The 20,548-nt window shown below is 40.6% G+C and overlaps 4 protein-coding genes across 4 annotated transcripts in view; all 4 read right to left on the bottom strand.

Annotated features, from left to right (window-relative positions):
• trpc5a (transient receptor potential cation channel, subfamily C, member 5a) overlaps positions 1-20,548 on the bottom strand; it is a 120,762-nt gene that overhangs the window by 55,886 nt on the left and 44,328 nt on the right. The window lies entirely within an intron of this gene.
• LOC131989929 (tripartite motif-containing protein 16-like) lies at positions 1,400-3,072 on the bottom strand. The gene has a single exon (XM_059355307.1). The coding sequence runs from the start codon at positions 3,035-3,037 to the stop codon at positions 1,412-1,414; it is 1,626 nt and encodes a 541-aa protein (XP_059211290.1). The 5' UTR covers positions 3,038-3,072; the 3' UTR covers positions 1,400-1,411.
• LOC131989930 (tripartite motif-containing protein 16-like) lies at positions 4,765-6,753 on the bottom strand. The gene has a single exon (XM_059355308.1). It carries the CDS (start codon positions 6,713-6,715, stop codon positions 5,096-5,098), a length of 1,620 nt encoding a protein of 539 aa, XP_059211291.1. The 5' UTR covers positions 6,716-6,753; the 3' UTR covers positions 4,765-5,095.
• LOC131989927 (tripartite motif-containing protein 16-like) lies at positions 8,631-10,543 on the bottom strand. The gene has a single exon (XM_059355305.1). The coding sequence runs from the start codon at positions 10,490-10,492 to the stop codon at positions 8,825-8,827; it is 1,668 nt and encodes a 555-aa protein (XP_059211288.1). The 5' UTR covers positions 10,493-10,543; the 3' UTR covers positions 8,631-8,824.

Here is a 20,548-nt window from a genome sequence, read left to right as displayed (position 1 = left end):
AGTCAGTCAGTGAGTTTGAATACAGCTCCTGCAGTCGTTGTGTCCACAGGGAATAGTCACCAGATCCTTCAGTAGATCCAGACAGATAGAACAGGATAATTTCACTTTGTCTGTTTGATTTCTTTTGCTGCACCATTTCACCTCTCAACAACAGAGAATGACTCAAGAGTTTCCATTTCTTCACAAGAAAAGCATGACGCAAACAGAAAGCCTATTGTGTTGCACAACTGCATTCTGATCTGCAGAAAACTGGTTTATCAGCTCTTGCTCTTTACATGTTGGTCTCAACAGTTAACTTGCAGATAATATCAAAGGTAAGGGAACCAGGAAATATGCTGTCAGACTCTATGTCCTCTCTCTCCTCACACTTTAGTCCCGCCCACAGGAGGGGAGAGTGGAGGATGGGAGCAAGAGATATGAGAGGGAGGAGTTACCATGTCAGAGTAGCATGTCATTGCAATGAGAGGTTTTCTAAAAACTGGAGCTCACTGTCTAAAAAAGCTTCTGTGACTTTTGGGACAATCACATCCTCATGAAACTTTACAACCACAAACTAGAGACCTAGAGCAGAAGAAGATGAAGTCAGAAAACAAAGCACATTATCTACAGAAAGAAAAAAAAGAGCTTCTGCAGACCTCAGTTCCATTTTTGGAGAATGAACTCCATAAACCTGGAGAATAGACCTGATGTTAGTTTTATCCATTCACTGTTTAAACAAAACAAACTAAAACACAAGTTTTGCAGTCACAAACTTTCAGCTTTAGAGTCTTTGATTGATATCTTTGCATGCTGGGATATTCTGTAAATTTGGTCATTGTATGTCAGTTAAACTAAATCAATTAAGTAATAGGTTTTGTCAACTTTATGCATTAATACTTCAGCATTTCTTTGACTTACTTTCTATATCAACGGATTAATGAGAATCAAAAAATAAAAACACAAAAGTGGATTTCATGAATTTTAAGAAATCCCATTTTATTAAACTTCACAAATTTGTCAAATGTGTCATGTTTTACACCGGTACCTTGGAAACATCTTCAAAATGCCCACTTAAATTGCATTTTAGAAAGAAAAACTTGATTAGATTTTGTACACGTTAAATTTACCCAATAACAGTGTAAATGTTGTTGTTACTGCTTTAAATTTTCTGATGTACATTCACATGAATCTTTTACATTGCATTCAGAGGAAAACACAATAATATAAAGTTCTTATTTTTCAAACACAGGATATTTAAAACAGAAATACAGACTGAATCAAGTGATTTACAAGTTTAAAAGCCCAATAATTAATAACCCTGGATCAAATCACTATCATTGTCCCTGAAAAGCTAAATTGTTACTATGCCCATGTCCTAGGAAATGTAAAATACATTTCTTTGATATCACTCTTTCCTCTGCCTCTTTAATGACTACTCTAGTTTACAGAACTCAGCAGTGTCTCCATCACAACAACAGAGAAAAAGTCCAGCATGGATCGGTTCAGTGAATGCGGTCTGGACTCTGTGGAGGAGAGTCCTAGTTTCAGAGACGCTGTAGAAAGACAGAACACCTGCTCTGTGATCCAGGTACACTCCTATTCTGGAGGATTTAGGGCCTGAGATGCTGAGTTTGTGGTTGGCATGTCTGAAGGTATAACCACTGTTACAATACAGCGCCCAAGACTTCTCATTGAATCCAAATGCATATGCATTCAAGTCTCCTGATCTTCTGATACTCTTGTAAGCGACTGCTACTCCAGCAAACTTGCTCATCTCCACCTCCCAGTAACAACGTCCAGTCAGTCCATCTTTACTCAAGACCTGAGATCTGAGAAAGAATCTGTCTGGATGTTCAGAATATTGGTTGTTTTTTCCATCAAATGTTATTTTTCTGTTTCCCTCTGATAACACCAGACATCTGCCTGCTGTGTTTGGATCCAGTGTGATTTCACATGAATATCGTAAGAACTCAGCTCTGGTCGCTGGCTCTGCTAAACTCCATGTCCCAGTAAGAATCACATGCATTTCATCTCTGGCTGCTGTCAGATCTGCCCTCACATCCTCAAAGTACTTCAAGCAGGAGATGTTTGGTCTTGGTGAGTCTGTAGTCTGAGTGATATTTGGCAGTGAGGGATAACTGCGAAGAAAGTGGGTGTGGTCCTCCGTATGTGAGAGCTGCTCCAGCTCGGCGTCTTTCCTCTTCAGCTCAGTGATCTCCTGGTTCAGCTTCTCTTGAAGATCTTTGATTTGACTCACATCTATTTTCTGCTGGGATCTGATCTGCTGCTTCACATCAGATCGTCTTTTCTCAATGAGAAAAATCAACTCAGTAAAAATCTTCTCACTGTCATCCACTGCTTTATCAGCAGATCGATTGATGGTCTCCGTGTCTTCCTGAAGCTCCTTCACGTCTTTCTCTCTGTCCTGGATTCCCTGCTGGATTCTTTGCCGTCTTTCACCGAGCTCCTTCTGCTTCTCCATCCTCTCTGCTGCAGCTGAGACTGTGTCGTGGCCTTTATGTTCGTCCATTAAGCAGAGAAAGCAGATACACTGCTGGTCAGTGCGGCAGTAAATCTCTTTTAAGTTATCATGACGGGAGCAGATGTTCTCCTGAAGATTAACAGAGGCTTCGATGACTTTGTGTTTTTTAAAAGAAGGAGATTCATAGTGAGGCTGGAGGTGTTGCTCACAGTAGGAAGCCAGACAAACCAAACAGGACTTGGAGGCCTTCAGCTTCCTCCCAGTGCAGACATCACAGGCCACATCTCCAGGTCCAGCATAGCAGTGATCAGCTGGAGGAGCTTGGAGACCAGTCTTCTTTTCCTCTACTAACTCTGCCAACATTATGTTCTTCACCAGGACAGGCCTTGTGAACAAGGTGTATCCGCACTGAGGACAGCTGTAACGTGTCTTCTGATCTTCTCCATCCCAGTGAGTTTGAATACAGCTCATGCAGTAGTTGTGTCCACAGGCAATAGTCACTGGATCCTTCAGTAGATCCAGACAGACTGAACAGGAGAATTTCTTCTTGTTTGCTTGATTTGTTTGCTGCGCCATTTCACCTCTCAACAACAGAGAATGACTCAAGAGTTTCACTTTCACCACAGTAAAAACATGCCTCAAACAAACTCATTGGTTTTAAGAAACTGCATGCTGATCTGCACTGAACTGGTTAGTCAGCTCTAGTTGTTTACATGTTGGTCACACCTATCATGAAACTGGCAGGTGTATCAAAGGGGAGGGAACGAGGAAATACACTGTCAGAGTTGGACTCTATTGGCCTCTCTCTCCTCAGAGTAGCATTTCATTGTCATGAGAGCAAATTTAAAACTTGATCTCACTGTATACAATGAGCTGCTGTGACCTCTTGGATAATCTCAGCCTCATTAAATCTTATAGTAAAACAAACTAGAGTTCAGGTTAGAAGTAGACGAAGTCAGAAAATGTGGGCCTCTCTCTCCTCACACCTTAGTCCCGCCCACAGGAGGGGAGAGTGGAGGATGGGAGTAAGAGATTTCAGAGGGAGGAGTTGAGGCAACAGGCATAAATTAACTAAGAGGTTTTGTTGGCTTTGTGCTTTAATACTTCAACATGTTTTGTGTTTCATTTCTATATTATTGGATGATTCAGCCTCAAAAACGGACAAAAGTGGATTTTGGAAATTAAAAATAAATAAATGAATTAATGTGTCACACAAAGCCAGACCCTCTTGTGTTGCACAACTGCATTCTGATCTGCGTTGTCAACACTCGCAGTTTACACGTTGGTCACACCCATCTTTAAAATGGTAGATGTCTGAAAGGGGAGGGCACCAGAAAATATAGTGTCAGAGATGGACTCTTTAGTGCTTTCCTGTTTCCCAGTTAGTAAATCCTTCATTCCTTCCCTCACCTCCCCTCCTCACACCTTAGTCCTTAGTCCCACCCTAAGGGGATGAGAGTGGAGGATTTGAGCAAGACATACAAGATTTTTAACGTTGACCTGACTTTATAAAATAATCCTGCTGTGACCTTTCACCCGGACGGGCCTTGGGTAAAGAGTTGGTCATCCAGTGAGTTAGCATACAGATCATACAGTCGTTGTGTCAACAGGGGATAGTCACTGGATCCTTCAGTAGATCCACAGAGACCAAACAGCAGAATTTAACCTTTTCTGCTTGATTTCTTTGCTGCGACATTCCATCTCTCAACAAAAGAGAATGACTCCAGAGTTTCCCTTTCTTAACAAAATATACATGGAGCACACAGAAAGCCTGTTACACAACTAATCTGCCACAAACTGGTCTATCGGCCCTCGCAGTTTATAGAATGTTGTTCCCTCCCCTTTGACATCATCTGCCAAGTTAAAAATGGGTGTGACCAAGGAAATATGCTGTTGTTTTGTCAACTTTGTGCATTAATGCTTTAGTATTTCTTTGATTCGTTTTTTATATTAATGGATGAATTAGAATAAAAAATAAACACAAAAAGTAGATTTTATGAATTTATAAAATATCCTTTTGAAACCATATTGCAAATTCACCATATTTTACCAAACAATTTTGAGAAATCTTTACAATGTTCACTACAATAGCAATTTCACAAAAAACAACTTTAGATAATGTATCCATAAAATAAAAGAGTGTGATTGTTCTTGTTACTGCTTTAAATTTGCTGCTTTACGGGAACATAAATAAAACGTTTACTTTGTTTGAAACATGAGATAACATGATATTACTGTATGTTCCTCTAAATGCAAAGTAAATATTAAACAGAAAAACAGACTGAATCAAGAAATTTACAAGTTAAACTGATAAATAAATGATTGATTATAAATTTTACCCTCTGCCACTTTAATGAGTCCTGTATAATTGCGCTCACACAACTCGGCAGTTTTTCTTTAAATTCAACATGGACATTGTAGACTCCTCACTTCCTGTCTTAGATGAGGTATAATTTGAGAAGATCACACATATTTACACATTCTGCATTTGATATACACACACAAAAAGGCCACAAAACACCAGACACTCTGGATCAGATCAATATGACTGTCCATGAAAAGCTCTATATTCATGTCCTTAAGAAGTTATTATACATTTCTTTGATATCAGTCTTTCCTCTGCCACTTTAATGACTACTCGAGTTTACAGAACTCAGCAGTGTCTCCATCAAGACCCAAAAGATAAAGTCCAGCACAGAGAGGCTCAGTGAATGTGGTCTGGACTCTGTGGAGGAGAGTCATTGTTTCAGAGACGCTGTAGAAAGACAGAATACCTGCTCTGTGATCCAGGTACACTCCTATTGTGGATTTAAGTCCTGAGATGTTCAGTTTGTGGTTGTCATGTCTGAAGGTATAATCACTGCTACAATACAGTGCCCAAGACTTCTCACTGAATCCAAATGCATGTGCCTTAAGGACTCCCGATCTTATAATACTCTTGTAAGTGACTGCTACTCCAGCATCCCCGCTCATCTCGACCTCCCAGTAACAACGTCCAGTCAGTCCATCTCTACTCAAGACCTGAGATCTGTGAATGATTCTGTCTGGATGTTCAGGAAAATATGTATTTTTTCTGTCAAATGTTACTTTTCTGTTGCCCTCAGACAACACTAAATATCTGCCTGCTGTGTCTGGATCCAGCGTGATGTGACGTGAAAATCGTAAGAACTCTGCTCTGGTCGTCGACTCTGATAAACTCGATGTCCGAGTAAGAATGGCATGCATTTTATCTCTGTCTGCTGTCAGAGCTGCCACCACATCCTCAAAGTACTGCAGACAGATGTTTGGTCTTGGTGAGTCTGTAGACTCAGTGAGTTTTGGCAGTGAGGGGTAACTGTGAAGAAAGTGGGTGTGGTCCTCCGTACGTGAGAGCTGCTCCAGTCCGGCATCTTTACTCTTCAGCTCAGTGATCTCCTGGTCCAGCTTTTCCTGAAGATCTTTGATTTGACTCACATCAGTTTTCTGCTGGGATCTGATCTGCTGCTTCACATCAGATCGTCTTTTCTCAATGAGATGGATCAACTCAGTAAAAATCTTCTCACTGTCGTCCACTGCTTTATCAGCAGAGCGATTGATGGTCTCCGTGTCTTCCTGAAGCTCCTTCAAGTCTTTCTCTCGGTCCTGGACTCTCTGCTGGATTCTTTGCCGACTTTCACCGAGCTCCTTCTGCTTCTCCGTCCTCTCCTCTGCAGCTGAGACTGTGTCGTGGCCTTTATGTTCGTCCATTAAGCAGAGAAAGCAGATACACTGCTGGTCAGTGCGGCAGTAAATCTCTTTTAACTTATCATGACCGGAGCAGATATTCTCCTGAAGCTTAACAGAGGCTTCGATAAGTTTGTGTTTTTTAAAAGTAGGAGATTCATGGTGAGGCTGGAGGTGTTGCTCACAGTAAGAGACCAGACACCGCAGACAGGACTTGGAGGCTTTCAGCTTCCTCCCAGTGCAGACATCACAGGCAACATCTCCAGGTCCGGCATAGCAGTGATCAGCTGGAGGAGCTTGGAGTGCTGTCTTCTTTTCTTCCACTAACTCTGCCAACATGGTGTTCTTCACCAGGTCAGGCCTTGTGTAAAAAGTATGTCTGCACTGAGGACAGCTGTAACTTGGCTTCTGATCTTCTCCATCCCAGTGAGTTTGAATACAGCCCATGCAGTAGTTGTGTCCACAGGCAGTAGTCACTGGATCCTTCAGTAGATCCAGACAGATAGAACAGCAGAATTTCTTCTCATTTGCTTGATTTGTTTGCTGCGCCATTTCACCTCTCAACAACAGAGAATGACTCAAGAGTTTCACTTTCACCACAGTAAATACATGCCTCAAACAAACTCATTGGTTTTAAGAAAGTGCATGCTGATCTGCACTGAACTGGTTTGTCAGCTCTTGCAGTCTACATGTTGGTCACACCCATCATGAAACTGGCAGGTGTATCAAAGGGGAGGGAACGAGGAAATGTACTGTCAGAGTTGGACTCTATTGGCCTCTCTCTCCTCACGCCTTAGTCCCGCCCTCAGGAGGTGAGAGTGGAGGATGCCAGCAAGAGATTTGAAAGGGAGGAGTTGAGGACAACAGGCACTCCAAAATAGGGATATCTATGCTCCATATGGGCATTTCATTGCAGTGCGAGCATTTCTTAATAATAGACCTCAGTGCATAAAATGAGCTGCTGTGACCAAGAGTTTCACTCTCTTCACACAAGCAAACAAACTCATTTGTTTTAAGAAACTGCATGCTGATCTGCACTGAACTGGTTTGTCAGCTCTAGCTGTTTACATGTTGGTCATACCCAACTTTAAACTGGCAGGTGTATCAAAGGGGAGGGAACAAGGAAATACACCGTAAGAGTTGGACTCTATTGGCCTCTCTCGCTTCAGAGTAGCATTTCATTGTCATGAAGCAATTTTGAAACTTGACCTCAGTGCATGAAATGAGCTGCTATGAACTCTGGGATAATCACAGCCTCAAGAACTTTTAAAACCACAAATGAGAGACTAATGGCACAAGCAGGGCCCTCCCTGTTGATACATCTGCCAACAAAATATACTCTTCGAGTTGGTCTCTGTGGGCCTCTCTCTCCTCACACCTAAGTCCTGCCCACAGGAGGTGAGAGTGCTGGATGCAATAAGAGATACAAGTAGAGAGGAGTTGAAGCAACAGGCACTGAAAACAATGAGAAATCTGTTCTTTGGGGTAGCATTTCATTGCAGTGAGAGCATTTCTTAAAAGACCTCAGTGTATTAAATGAGCTGCTGTGACCTCTAGGATAATCACAGCCTCATGAATCTTTAGAACTACAAACTAGAGACCTGGAGCAAAATAAGATGAAGTCAGAAAACAAACCAAATTATCTACAGAAAGAAAAAAGCAGCTTCTGCAGAAGTCAGTTAAATTGACCACTCATGTGAGATTACTGTTCATAATCTCCTCAATACGACACATGTGGACCCCATTATAAAATTAGTGTATGAACTTCATAAACCTGGAGAATACACCTGATGTTAGTTTTATCCATTCAATGTTTAATCAAAACAAACTAAAGCTGGAAGTTTGTGACTGCAAATCTTGTGTTTCAGAGACTTTGACTGAAATCTTTGCATGCTGGAATATTCTGTAAATTTAGTCATGTTATGTCAGTTAAACATACATTAAAATAAAGAGGTTTCGTCAACTTTGTGCATTAACGCTTCAGCATTTATTTGACTCACTTTCTATATGGATAAATGACAATCAAAAAATAACCACAGAAAAGTGGATTTTATTAATTAAAAAAAAACAATTTTTATAAGATTTTGGAAAATTGTCATATTTTACCAAATCATTTTGAAAAATCTGTACAATGTTCACTACAATAGCAATTTCACAAAAAAAACAACCTTTAGATTCTGCACCAATTAAATATATCCAATAAGCTACGGCTTTTAATTTGCTGATTTACATTCACATCAATAAAATTTTTACGTTGCATTCAGAGGAATATACAGTAAAATCATGTTATCTCATGTTTCAAACGCAATATATGTTAAACAGAAATACAGACTGAATCAGGAGATTTACACGTTCAATTTTTAAATAAATGATCGATTATAAAGTTTACCCACTGTCTCTTTAATGACTCCTGTATAATTAAGCCCATGCAACTCAGCAGTTTTTCCTTAAATCCAACATAGACAAAGTGGACTCCTCACTTCCTGTCTTAGATGAGGCATAATTTGAAAAGATCACACATATTTACAGATTCTGCAATTGATATATACACACAAACAGGCCCCAAAACACTAGATACTCCAGATCAGATCAATATGATTGTCCATGAAAAGCTGTATATCCATGTACTTGATATCAGTCTTTCCTCTGCCACTTTAATGATTACTTGAGTTTACAGAACTCAGCAGTGTCTCCATCAAGACCCAAAAGATAAAGTCCAGCACAGAGAGGCTCAGTGAATGTGGTCTGGACTCTGTGGAGGAGAGTCATTGTTTCAGAGACGCTGTAGAAAGACAGAACACCTGCTCTGTGATCCAGGTACACTCCTATTCTGGAGGATTTAGGGCCTGAGATGTTCAGTTTCTGGTTGTTGTGCATGAAGGTGAAATCATTGAAACAATTCAGTGCCCAAGACTTCTCATTGAATCCAAATACATGTACATTGAAGTCTCCTGATCTGCTGATACTCTTGTAAGCGACTGCTACTCTGGCATCCCTGCTCATCTTGACCTCCCAGTAACAACGTCCAGTCAGTCCATCTTTACTCAAGACCTGAGGTCTGCTAATGAATCTTTCTGGATGTTCAGGATATGGTTTATTGTTTCCATCAAATGTTACTTTTCTGTTTCCCTCTGATAAAACCAGAAATGTACCTGCTGTGTTTGGATCCAGTGTGATTTCACGTGAATATCGTAAGAACTCAGCTCTGGTTGTTGGCACTGATAAACTCGATGTCTTAGTAAGAATGGCATGCATTTCATCTCTGGCTGCTGTCACAGTTGCCATCACATCCTCAAAGTAAAGCAGACAGTAGATGTTTGGTCTTGGTGAGTCTGTAGACTCGGTCAGTTCTGACAGTGTAGGGTAACTATGAAGAAACTGGGTGTGGTCCTCTGTACGTGAAAGTTGCTCAAGTTCGGCATCTTTCCTCTTCAGCTCAGTGATCTCCTGGTGCAGCTTCTCCTGAAGATCTTTGACTCGATTCACTTCAGTTCTCTGCCTGGATCTGATCTGCTGCTTCACATCAGATCGTCTTTTCTCAATGAGACGGATCAACTCAGTAAAAATCTTCTCACTGTCGTCCACTGCTTTATCAGCAGAGCGATTGATGGTCTCCGTGTCTTCCTGGAGCTCCTTCAAGTCTTTCTCTCGGTCCTGGACTCTCTGCTGGATTTTTTGCCGACTTTCACCGAGCTCTTTCTGCTTCTCCATCCTCTCTGCTGCAGCTGAAACTGTGTCGTGGCCTTTATGGTCGTCAAATGAGCAGAGAATGCAGATACACTGCTGGTCAGTGCGGCAGAAAATCTCTTTTAACTTATCATGACCGGAGCAGATGTTGTCCTGAAGATTAACAGAGGCTTCCAAAAGTTTGTGTTTTTTAAAAGCAGGAGATTCATAGTGAGGCTGGAGGTGTTGCTCACAGTAAGAAGCCAGACACTGCAGACAGGACTTGGAGGCTTTCAGCTTCCTCCCAGTGCAGACATCACAGGCCACATCTCCAGGTCCAGCATAGCAGTGATCAGCTGGAGGAGCTTGGAGTCCAGTTTTCTTTAGTTCCTCCACTAACTCTGCCAACATGGTGTTCTTCACCAGGTCAGGCCTTGTGTAAAAAGTCTGTCTGCACTGAGGACAGCTGTAATTTATCTTCTGGTCTTCTCCATCCCAGTGAGTTTGAATACAGCTCATGCAGTAGTTGTGTCCACAGGGAATAGTCACCGGATCCTTCAGTAGATCCAGACAGACCGAACAGGAGAATTTCTTCTTGTCGGCTCGATTTCTTTGCTGCGCCATTTCACCTCTCATCAACAGAGAATGACTCAAGAGTTTCATTTACTGACAGTAATAAATGTGTCACACAGGAAGCCAAACCCTCTTATGTTGCACAACTGCATTCTGATCTGCACTGAGAAACCACAAAGTTCTTTGCCAACACTCGCAGTTTACAAGTTGGTCACACCCACTTCTAAATGGTAGATGTCTGAAGGGGAGGGAACCAGAAAATATAGCACCAGAGATGGACTCTTTAGTGCTTTCCTGTTTTCCAGTTAGTAAATCCGTCATTCCTTTCCTCACCTGCTCTCCTCACACCTTAGTCCCATCCACAGGAGATAAGAGTTGAGGATGCAAGCAAGAGATACAAGAGGAGAAGAAAATGCAATTCTTGCAGAAGCTTCCAAAATGACTAAAGGTTTTTAAGACCAAATCTCAGCATGGAGTTTTCTGTTGGGTATCTAAAGGTTTGATGTCTTCTTGTTGTAATTTAAAGGCATTTTTGACCATTTTTATGAATTCACAAGGGGTCAAAAATAATTAAATTTTGCAACAAATCTGTGCAACAAATAGTCACAATAATTGCTGCAACAACTTATGACACAAAATAGACTATGGATAAAATTGGGCTCATTAAGTTCCACAAGAGTGCCAGCTTTCTGTTCATACCCAATTTATGCAATTGGGGTGGTGTGACTCTTTGTTCCTGTAGTAGCCATTTCATTGTAGTAGGAGCATTTTTTAAACTTGACCTCACTGTATAAAATAAACCTGCTGTGACTTTTTTTACATAGATAGGTTTGTCTGTCATGCAGTGAGTTTGAATACAGCTCCTGCAGTCGTTGTGTCCACAGGGAATAGTCACCAGATCCTTCAGTAGATCCAGACAGAACAAACAGGATAATTTCTCTTTGTCTGCTTGATTTCTTTTGCTGCTCCATTTCACCTCTCAACAACAGAAAATGACTCCAGAGTTTCCCTTTCTTCACATGAAATACATGCAGCAAACAGAAAGCCAAACCCGACTTAGTTGCACAACTGCATTCTGATCTGTAATAAAGTGGTTCATCAGCTCTTGCTATTTATAGAAAGTTGGTCACACCCATCTTTAAACTGACAGGTGTATCAAAGGGGAGGGAACCAGGAAATATGCTGTCAGACTCTATGTCCTCTCTCTCCTCACACCTTAGTCCCGCCCACAGGAGGGGAGAGTGGAGGATGGGAGCAAGAGATATGAGAGGGAGGAGTTGAGGCAACAGACATTACAAAAAAGAAAAATCTATGCTTCAGAACAGCATTTCATTGCAGTGAGAGCTTTTCTTAAAAATTGACCTCACTGTATAAAATGAGCTGCTGTGACCTCTAAGATAACCACAGCCGCATGAAACTTTACAACCAGAAACTAGAGACCTAGAGCAGAAGAAGATGAAGTCAGAAAAAAACTAAATGATCTATAGAATGAAAAAAAAGTAGCTCCTGCAGACCCCAGTTACATTTTTGGTGTATGAACTAGATAAACCTGGAGAATACACCTGATGTTAGTTTTATGCATTCACTGTTCAATCAAAACAAACTAAAGCTGAAAGTCTGTGACTGCTAAATTTGTGATTCAGAGTATTTAATTGAAATCTTTGCATGCTGGAATATTCTGCAACTTTGGTCATTTTATGTCAGTTACACTAAATAAATCAAAGAGGTTTTGTCAACTTCGTCATTAATTCTGTATTAATGGATGTATGAGAATCAAAAAATAAACACACAAAAGTGGATTTTATGTATTTTAAAAATCCCTTTTTATTAGATTTTGCAAATTTGTTATATTTAACCAAACCATTTTCAGAAATCTTTATATTTTTACACTTTCATTCAGATACCTTTGGGTCAGATGTCAAGGGACCCCTTTGAAAATAATAGATTTTAATAATAAGCTAGCCTGACATGTTACCAATAGATTCATTGCGTTTTGCAGTTTTACATGATATAAAAATATTCACTGTAGTATTAAAACCGAGCCTGCTACAGTAGAGACAAGATGCGGGGCAGTAAATGTGGTTTCCAGTTCCAGGAAGAATATTTCAGCTTACAAGGTTAAAAAAAAACAAGAAAAACATTAAAAAAGGAAAAAAAAAAACAGACTGCGATTTGTGGTTTGATATTGTACATTGATTGTCACATCAATTCAATTTTGCTGTTGTAACTTTTCTAACTCTGCTGAACTGAGGTAAAATATTTGGATGCAAACAGAATATATTTTGGACACCGTTCATGACAATAACCAAAGGACCTACAGCGCCAAATCTTACTGACTCAGAAAAAAAACTAACATTCAAATATGTCCAAACCTAAACAGAAAAGGAAAACTGGATTATTGCTTTTCATGTCTCCACCTCTTTCTCCATTGTGTGTTTTTTCTGCTCTAGCGTCCTCGAGGAGTTGAAGAGGTCAGAAACACTCTAACTCGTCCATCATTCACTGCAACATTTCTCCACTGCGTCCTTCCAGTCATGGCTGTGAACTTCAGTCACCTCAGCTCTCTGCTCATACAGCTCACTGAGCCCCAGCAGCTTTCTGCCCAGTGCATGCTGGGATAAGAGCATCTTGTAATGCATCTCAAGAGGAGCGTTCAGGTGCCTCTGCTGCACAAAAGCACTGCAAACATCAGCTAATAATAATAAAAAGGAAGCTGCGGCTGGTGTCACATGCCCGGGTCACCTCCTCCTGCTCCCAATCTGCTACCAAAGCTTCTTTCCAGCTAATTCAATTTCTGGGCAGCCTGCCCCGGCCACTAAACTCAGAAATATGCTAACTGCAGCTACGCTACGTAGCGGTGGGTTAATTCAATTTCTCTGTGGCCTGATGTAATCTAAACAAAGCAATATGCTAACCCACAGCTATGTTAACACTAATTCAATCTGGCTGTGCACACGCTTGTGATTTATATGCAAATACGGAAAGTGCTCATGTGTGTGTTCTCTCTTCATATTTCATCTGTCGCTTGCTCCTTATTTCCCCCGTTAATCCTGCTGCTTATTCTTGTTTTCTCAGGCTTTCACAAACACAAGTCTCTGTGTTTCTCTCTGTTTTATCTCTTTATCCATGTATTCAGTTCCTCCTTCTCTCTCTTCTTCACCGTCCCTTCTTCCTTCCACTCCTGTCACTGTCTCCATAGACTCAATTTAATTTAGTTCAATTCAATTAAACAGCGACAGACACCGGCATGATGCTGTATGTTTCCAGACCACATTCATAAATAGGAAACACGATGAATCCACAGAAAGGGAAGATTCAGTGGATTATGAAAACACAAACTGCTGGCGTACGTTCAGAAACAAACTATTGTCTCAGTAATGAGTGCATGCTCTGCTAAACTATGAAAGTAAAAGACGTAAAATGATAAATGGGTTAATTCAGTTTCAGTAACAATGAAACACTGTAAATGTTTATATCAGCCAAAAACAGGATTAAAAAAAAAGAAATACATTACTCCACTGTAAAATACACTGTAATATGTATTTAATGTCTCACTGTTAAATGTACTAAACACCATATCTCTAACAGAAATATACGATAATATTTAATGGTAACATCTTTAATTTATGCAGCATTTATGAAGTATTTTCTTGTTTCTTGTTCTTATATGACAGAACAGCGTTTCTTTTTATGAATTTTTTTATTTATACAGTAAAATATCGAATAAAATGTCAATCTTAAACGTGAAATCAACAGTGCAAATATAATTTTACCGTAATATTAGAAAAAGTTGCACATTTTCTAATATTACCTGCGTATTCATTACGGTAAAGTTCTGGCGACCACAGCTGCCATTTTTACTGTAAAAACAACAGGGATTTTTAACAGTGTAGTATTATTGAATTACAGTCATTCTCTGTAAAAAAAAAAAAAAACCAAAAAACACCATATTGCTGGGTGCAAAATTAATTTTATTAATTTTATTTTTCCAATCAGGTTTTGTTCCTCCATTTTGGAGCGTTTTTAGTTTGTCGTGTTATTATTTAATAGTTTTCCCTTCGAGAGTTGAGTTAGTTTTCCCCCTTATCTTAGATTAGTTTTTAGTGTAGATAGGTTCAGTGTTTTTCCTCCTTTGGAGCGACTTTTCTGTGTTTAGTTTTTGTATTAAGAAACTTTAAGTTCACCTGCTCTGTATCTGAGCCGGCCTGGCAGCAGTAAAATGAGGGAGTCTAAAGGGAGTCTGGCAGGGCCGGGGTTCCTCAGGGAAGCTTTGGTCCACAGGGGGAAACACAACTAACACAACACTCTCACTCTAATCATCTCATGGCCGCTCAGATCTATCTGGTGACCCTTTGGAGGGACCCAACCCCCGAGTTGGGAATCACTAACTGTATATAAAGAAGTTCAAACTGCTGCAGCTCCACCTCGAACCACGGCAACAGGAACATGCATCAGATTAACAACAGCCACAGGGAAGGTTTCACTAATACATTTAATATTTCTATACTTTTACCAAGGTAGCAGTGTGTGTGTGTGTGTGTGTGTGTGTGTGTGTGTGCGCAGGAGAAAATAGCCCTGCATGAGGAAATGAGACTAAAACAAATGGTTTATGACGATAAAATAGTAAGTAAAAAAGAGTTACTGAACACTACAGATGGTGTGTGTGTGTGTGTGTGTGTGATCCCCTCTAATTGAGGACATGTGTTGATAGATTAATTAAAACAATAATTCATTTGGATGTGGTGAATAAAACATGAATGAAGGTAAATATATTATTCAGCTGCTGCGGATTACTGAGCCACACACACACACACACACAGACACACACACACACACACACACACACACACACACACAGTCCATTTATTATTGAGGTGACTGTTAATGTATAATTTAGCAGGACTGCAGGTATCACAGGCCCACAGACAAAAAAAGACATTTAAATGATTCAAACACAAACAGAAGCACACACACACACACACACACACACACACACACACACACACTCTCGTACAAGCACTGCTCCCTCTCTCTCTCACGCACACACATGAATGTTTCAGGGGTTTATCGTGGGTTAAACGGAGGTTAAATGGTGAAAACGAGGGAAGGTTTTTTGGCTAAACGTCCACTTTAATCTGCAGGTCGAGAGATGCATGGAGAACAAGAAGAAGGGAGAAAATGGACCATAAACATCACTGTGATGTTCTCTGTAACATTGAGAGGCTGGAGGAAGGCAAACAGACAGAGAGGCCAGAAGGGAAAACAGAGAAAACAACTGAGAAGAGGGACACTATATTAATAATATCCTTAATATTCCTACAGTTTTGGTTTTATCTCTTCAATTATCATTAGTAGTTTTGCCAGTCTGCTTTTGCCCAACAGATAATAAACTTTTCAAACCTTTCATCGGTCGGTTTCATGCCGGGACATTTGATCCCACCAATTTTAGGCCTCCAGAGGTAGTTACAGCATCGGAAAATTGGTGGGACTGTGGAAGCGGGACCACTATGAACGGAACATCGAGGCAAAACGGAATATTTGACATCTAACATCTAACACACATCTCCCACTGGGTCCTACAGTCATCCAATCACTGTTCAGCTGCATAACAGCTGCAGCCGCTGGGGCTAACTGTGCACGCTTATTGTAAACAAACCGGCATCGCTAACTGTACATGTGGTGTCCACCGCTGATTGTAAACAAACCAGCATCGTTAATTGTCCGTTGAGTGTCCAGTGCTTGTTGGAAACAAAGAGAAATCGCTAAGTGAACACTTGCTGCTGCAGGACATACACACTGTACTGCTACAGAGCTAACTGTTAGCCTGTTAGCACATACACACTGTACTGCCACAGAGCTAACTGTTAGCCTGTTAGCACATACACACTGTACTGCTACAGAGCTAACTGTTAGCCTGTTAGCACATACACACTGTACTGCTACAGAGCTAACTGTTAGCCTGTTAGCACATACACACTGTACTGCTACAGAGCTAACTGTTAGCCTGTTAGCACATACACACTGTACTGCTACAGAGCTAACTGTTAGCCTGTTAGCACATACACACTGTACTGCTACAGAGCTAACTGTTAACCTGTTAGCACATACACACTGTACTGCTACAGAGCTAACTGTTAGCCTGTTAGCACATACACACTGTACTGCTACAGAGCTAACTGTTAGCCTGTTAGCACATACACACTGTACTGCTACAGAGCTAACTGTTAGCCTGTTAGCACATACACACTGTACTGCTACAGAGCTAACTGTTAGCCTGTTAGCACATACACACTGTACTGCTACAGAGCTAACTGTTAGCCTGTTAGCATTGTGCTACTGCACACCTCTTCTGCTACTCTGACTGACTCGTCTCCTCCCACCTCGTTCCTCGACGCCAGACTGCACTATGAAAGGGCACCAATATCACTTGGCGGGATCACTATGAACGCCCTAAGGCGAAAAGCTTTCCGGCAACATAGCGGGACATTTGCAGACCGCACTATGAAAGGAGCTTCTGACTCCCATCATTCCTACTGCACAGTGTGAGTAGAGTCCATGAACAGAGGACTGTATCTGAAATCAAAATGATGGACAACCTTGTAGAACAAAGAGGTGTTTTTGTGTTATTTGTTGTCCCACATTTTCAATTTGCACATAAAAAAAGGTTCAGTTAATGTGCCTTTATCACAAAAACGATTGACCGGGGTGGAAAAGTTGGTGTGTCTTTAAAAAAGTGCAATGGAAACACATTTAGTGACAAAATTTCAAAATTTCGCTTTGAAATTCGCCTCTAATGGAAACAAGGTTCCAGTCACTTTCTGAGGCATTTGTGTTGCATTCAAAAGGTCTCAGAATAATTGGAAACATGAGTTCCTAGCTGGGAAAATTCATGAAAAGCCAAGACAACAACTTGAAAAGTCGGCAGAAATTTCGAACAAGTTCTCCAACATAAACGGCAAAAGAGTTCATGTGACAGAACCACTAATTAAGACACGTATCACAGCTCGCGCTTCAGGACACATATGTAGGTATGGCGGTTCAATGGCGCGCTCTAAAAATAGCACACACGTAAGGTCCGCGGTTGTAAAAAAGGTGCAGTTTCTGTGGATTTATGTTGTAAAAACCCTGACCAAGGTTTAGTTTTAAAAGACACTTTAAACAGTAAATAAATGTACGTAAATGCCGGAAATGAAGTAGTTACAAGGGTCATGTGACTGCCGCAAGTTACGTAAAAAACATTAGTTACATGAAAAAACGTGATCCACGTAACTTATGTAAAGAACGTAACTTAAGTTAAAAATGGTTTACTTTTGTTTTCACACAGGACACAAACCCCACCATTTCTTTGACACATCCACCACTAGCCCAACCTCCAACTAAAGGCAGAAATCGGCTCTTTTTTTTGACTGGAGGACAGACTGTAATTTTCTGAGGCATCTGTGATGCATTCAATACGTCTCTGAATAATTGGAAAAATTAGTTCCTAGCTGCAACAACTTGAAAAGTCACATTTCGTGGCTCGTCTGATCTGTTTTTCTTTGCTGTACACAGCTTTCAACATGGACGGATAGATCAAACTGTCTTTGTGGCATTCGTGTTATTTCCACATTATGATGGTGTGTTCATGAACTTTACGAGGTTGGAAGAACGACCTCCAAACTCGCACGGGGCACCAACAATGCACCATTGTTCTTGGCAGAAAGCTGCATCTCTCTCGCTGCTGGGAACTGATTCACCTTTCTGCACCTTTTTAGAAGAAATTGCTCCTGATGTTGACTTGTTTGTTCCTCCTGTTATTTATTTTAGATATATCTGTCTCTTGCTCTATTTTCGGGGGATTGTTCCCCGTCTTCTGCACCACAAAAAACAACTTTTTAATATCACTTTCCCCGTCTTCACCACCTCTTTCTGATTACTGTCATTTATCAAAATGTGTCACAAACTTCATTCTGTTTGTGTTTTTCTCTCTGAAACACTTTTCCTCTCACACAAAACCTTTCCATTCTTTACTTTAATTCCCTCTCCACCTTTCTTTTTTCCGTCTTTCTCTCGGCAGGTTACTTAAAACAGAGACAGAGCGAGCGAGGAAAGATATATTCCACCGCCCCGCTGTTTGTGACTCACTCGTTCTTTCGCTGACTCTATTTCTGTGCCGGTTTCCTCTGTTCCACCTCTCCACCTCGCTCTGGTTTTGTTTCTTCATGTCTTTTCCTCCAGCTGCCATGTCAGCTCAGAACCACCAGTCTGTCTCTCGCTCTGTCCCTCTTTCATCCTCACCTCCTGCTCTCTCCTACATGTTTTATCATCTGCTCCGCGCTTCCTGTTCAAACCTTGTAAACGTTTAAAATGTCACAAAAGTGTTGCTGCCGAGTTTCCGTCAGACAGAATCTCAGTAATAAAGACGTCAGGAGGAAAAAGTGGAGTGTCTCCAGTACGGATCAGTGTTTGTTCTTTATGGTACTTTTTTTGTGTCATATTTATGCTTCCTCCATACATAAAAACACACATTTACTGCACAGCTAAGCTTTGAGGAGACTTCAACTTGAGAAACAGAAAATGTGGAGACATTTTAAAGAATGTGGAGACATTTTAAAGAATGTACAGACATTAAATGCATCTCATTTCCTAGAAATTATGCACAAATTATGCTTAATATGTCTGAATGCATGCTATATTGCTATATTTTCTGTTTGATACAAAATGCATGGTTTCACTTTTTCTGTGTGCTAGAAAAAAACTTTTTCAGACTCCAGTAACCCTGGGTAATATATCAATTAAGAGATTAAGATTAAACAAAGCAGATATCAGGCTGATGTCTTGCCATGAAAAACAAACAGTGGCAGCAGATGAGTGAGTGGATGGACTTTGGTGAAACTGATGATGAAACTGACGCTTGCGGGTAAAAACGACAAAACGCCAAGACACAAAACTCTGATCTGATCTGCTCACATCACGTCGCCTTTACCTCACATACATGCTCCAGTACAGGAAATAAAGAAACATGTGGATTATTTCCATGGTGGGACCTTCAAGCTGCTCTGGCAGCTCTAATAAACTTACAGGAGTCTTTCCACCAAATGTCCAGGATATGTACAGATAGTATTAGTGAACAGAGAAGGATCTGGAATTACCTCCATCACATTCTGGATGCAGCAATTGGTGGGAGGAGCCAGACGGCTTTGGAGGAGACCTGGGAGATCTAGTGATGGTGGAGAACTTTGTGGAAGGAGTAGCTGATAAAAATGCGTGGTGTGAAAACTTCCACATGGCCAAAGATGCTCTTATGGCTTTAAGTGATGCCGCCTGGCTGCATACCCAATCACATTAACACACTTTAGATCACCGTATCAGCAGGTTTCCTCCTGAAAACACTCAAATAAACGAGGAATAAAAAGTGAAAACGAGACGCCACTTTAGGTCTTCTGTTCAGACCGTCACCATGGAAACGGAGCCTCAGTTGATGCTCTGCTAAGGTGAAGCAACTGGTTCGGACGGCTTTATGGGATAACATGCATTTCATGAACATGCATCATGATGACGACTTTTATTTTAGCAAATAAGGACTTAATATCAGTTAGATCTCGAAGTATTTTGCACGAAAAGTAATGTAAGAGTAAGTCCTTAAAATAAAGGTTTGGACTGCATAACCTTGTGAGAATTATGTAAATTTGACAACAATGCATGATTATTGTTCAGTGTGATGGATCAGACATCTCCTGAGAGTTTCTGCTAATTGATTTGCAAGCTGCACATAAATAGAAGGTCAGAAAAATACATTATAAAAATCTATAAGGCTGTTTTAACAAATGTAAACCATGCATGATGTTTAATACATGGACCAAAATATAATATATATATATATATATATATATACATATATATATATATACATAAAAAATATGTTTTTTTCAATCAAACTAATGGACATGTTGGATAAAGTAAAACCTGTCTCCTTCTTTAACTGCATGATGATTTATTGACGTTTCATTTGAGGACGTTTCAGCAGATTGAGTCTTGTTTTGAAATCCACTCTGCTAAAGATGGAAACTCCTCCTCCTCTCCTCTCCTCTCCTCTCCTCTCCTCTCCTCTCCTCTCCTCCTCTGTGAATAATTCCTCTTGTTCTGGAGCGTCTCCAGCTCTTCCTC

The sequence above is a fragment of the Centropristis striata genome, chromosome 17 (assembly GCF_030273125.1).
Source record: "Centropristis striata isolate RG_2023a ecotype Rhode Island chromosome 17, C.striata_1.0, whole genome shotgun sequence".
Classification (NCBI taxonomy): Eukaryota; Metazoa; Chordata; class Actinopteri; order Perciformes; family Serranidae; genus Centropristis; species Centropristis striata.
Note: the sequence above shows the minus strand (reverse complement) of the source record. Positions and strands in the feature narration are given on the sequence as shown.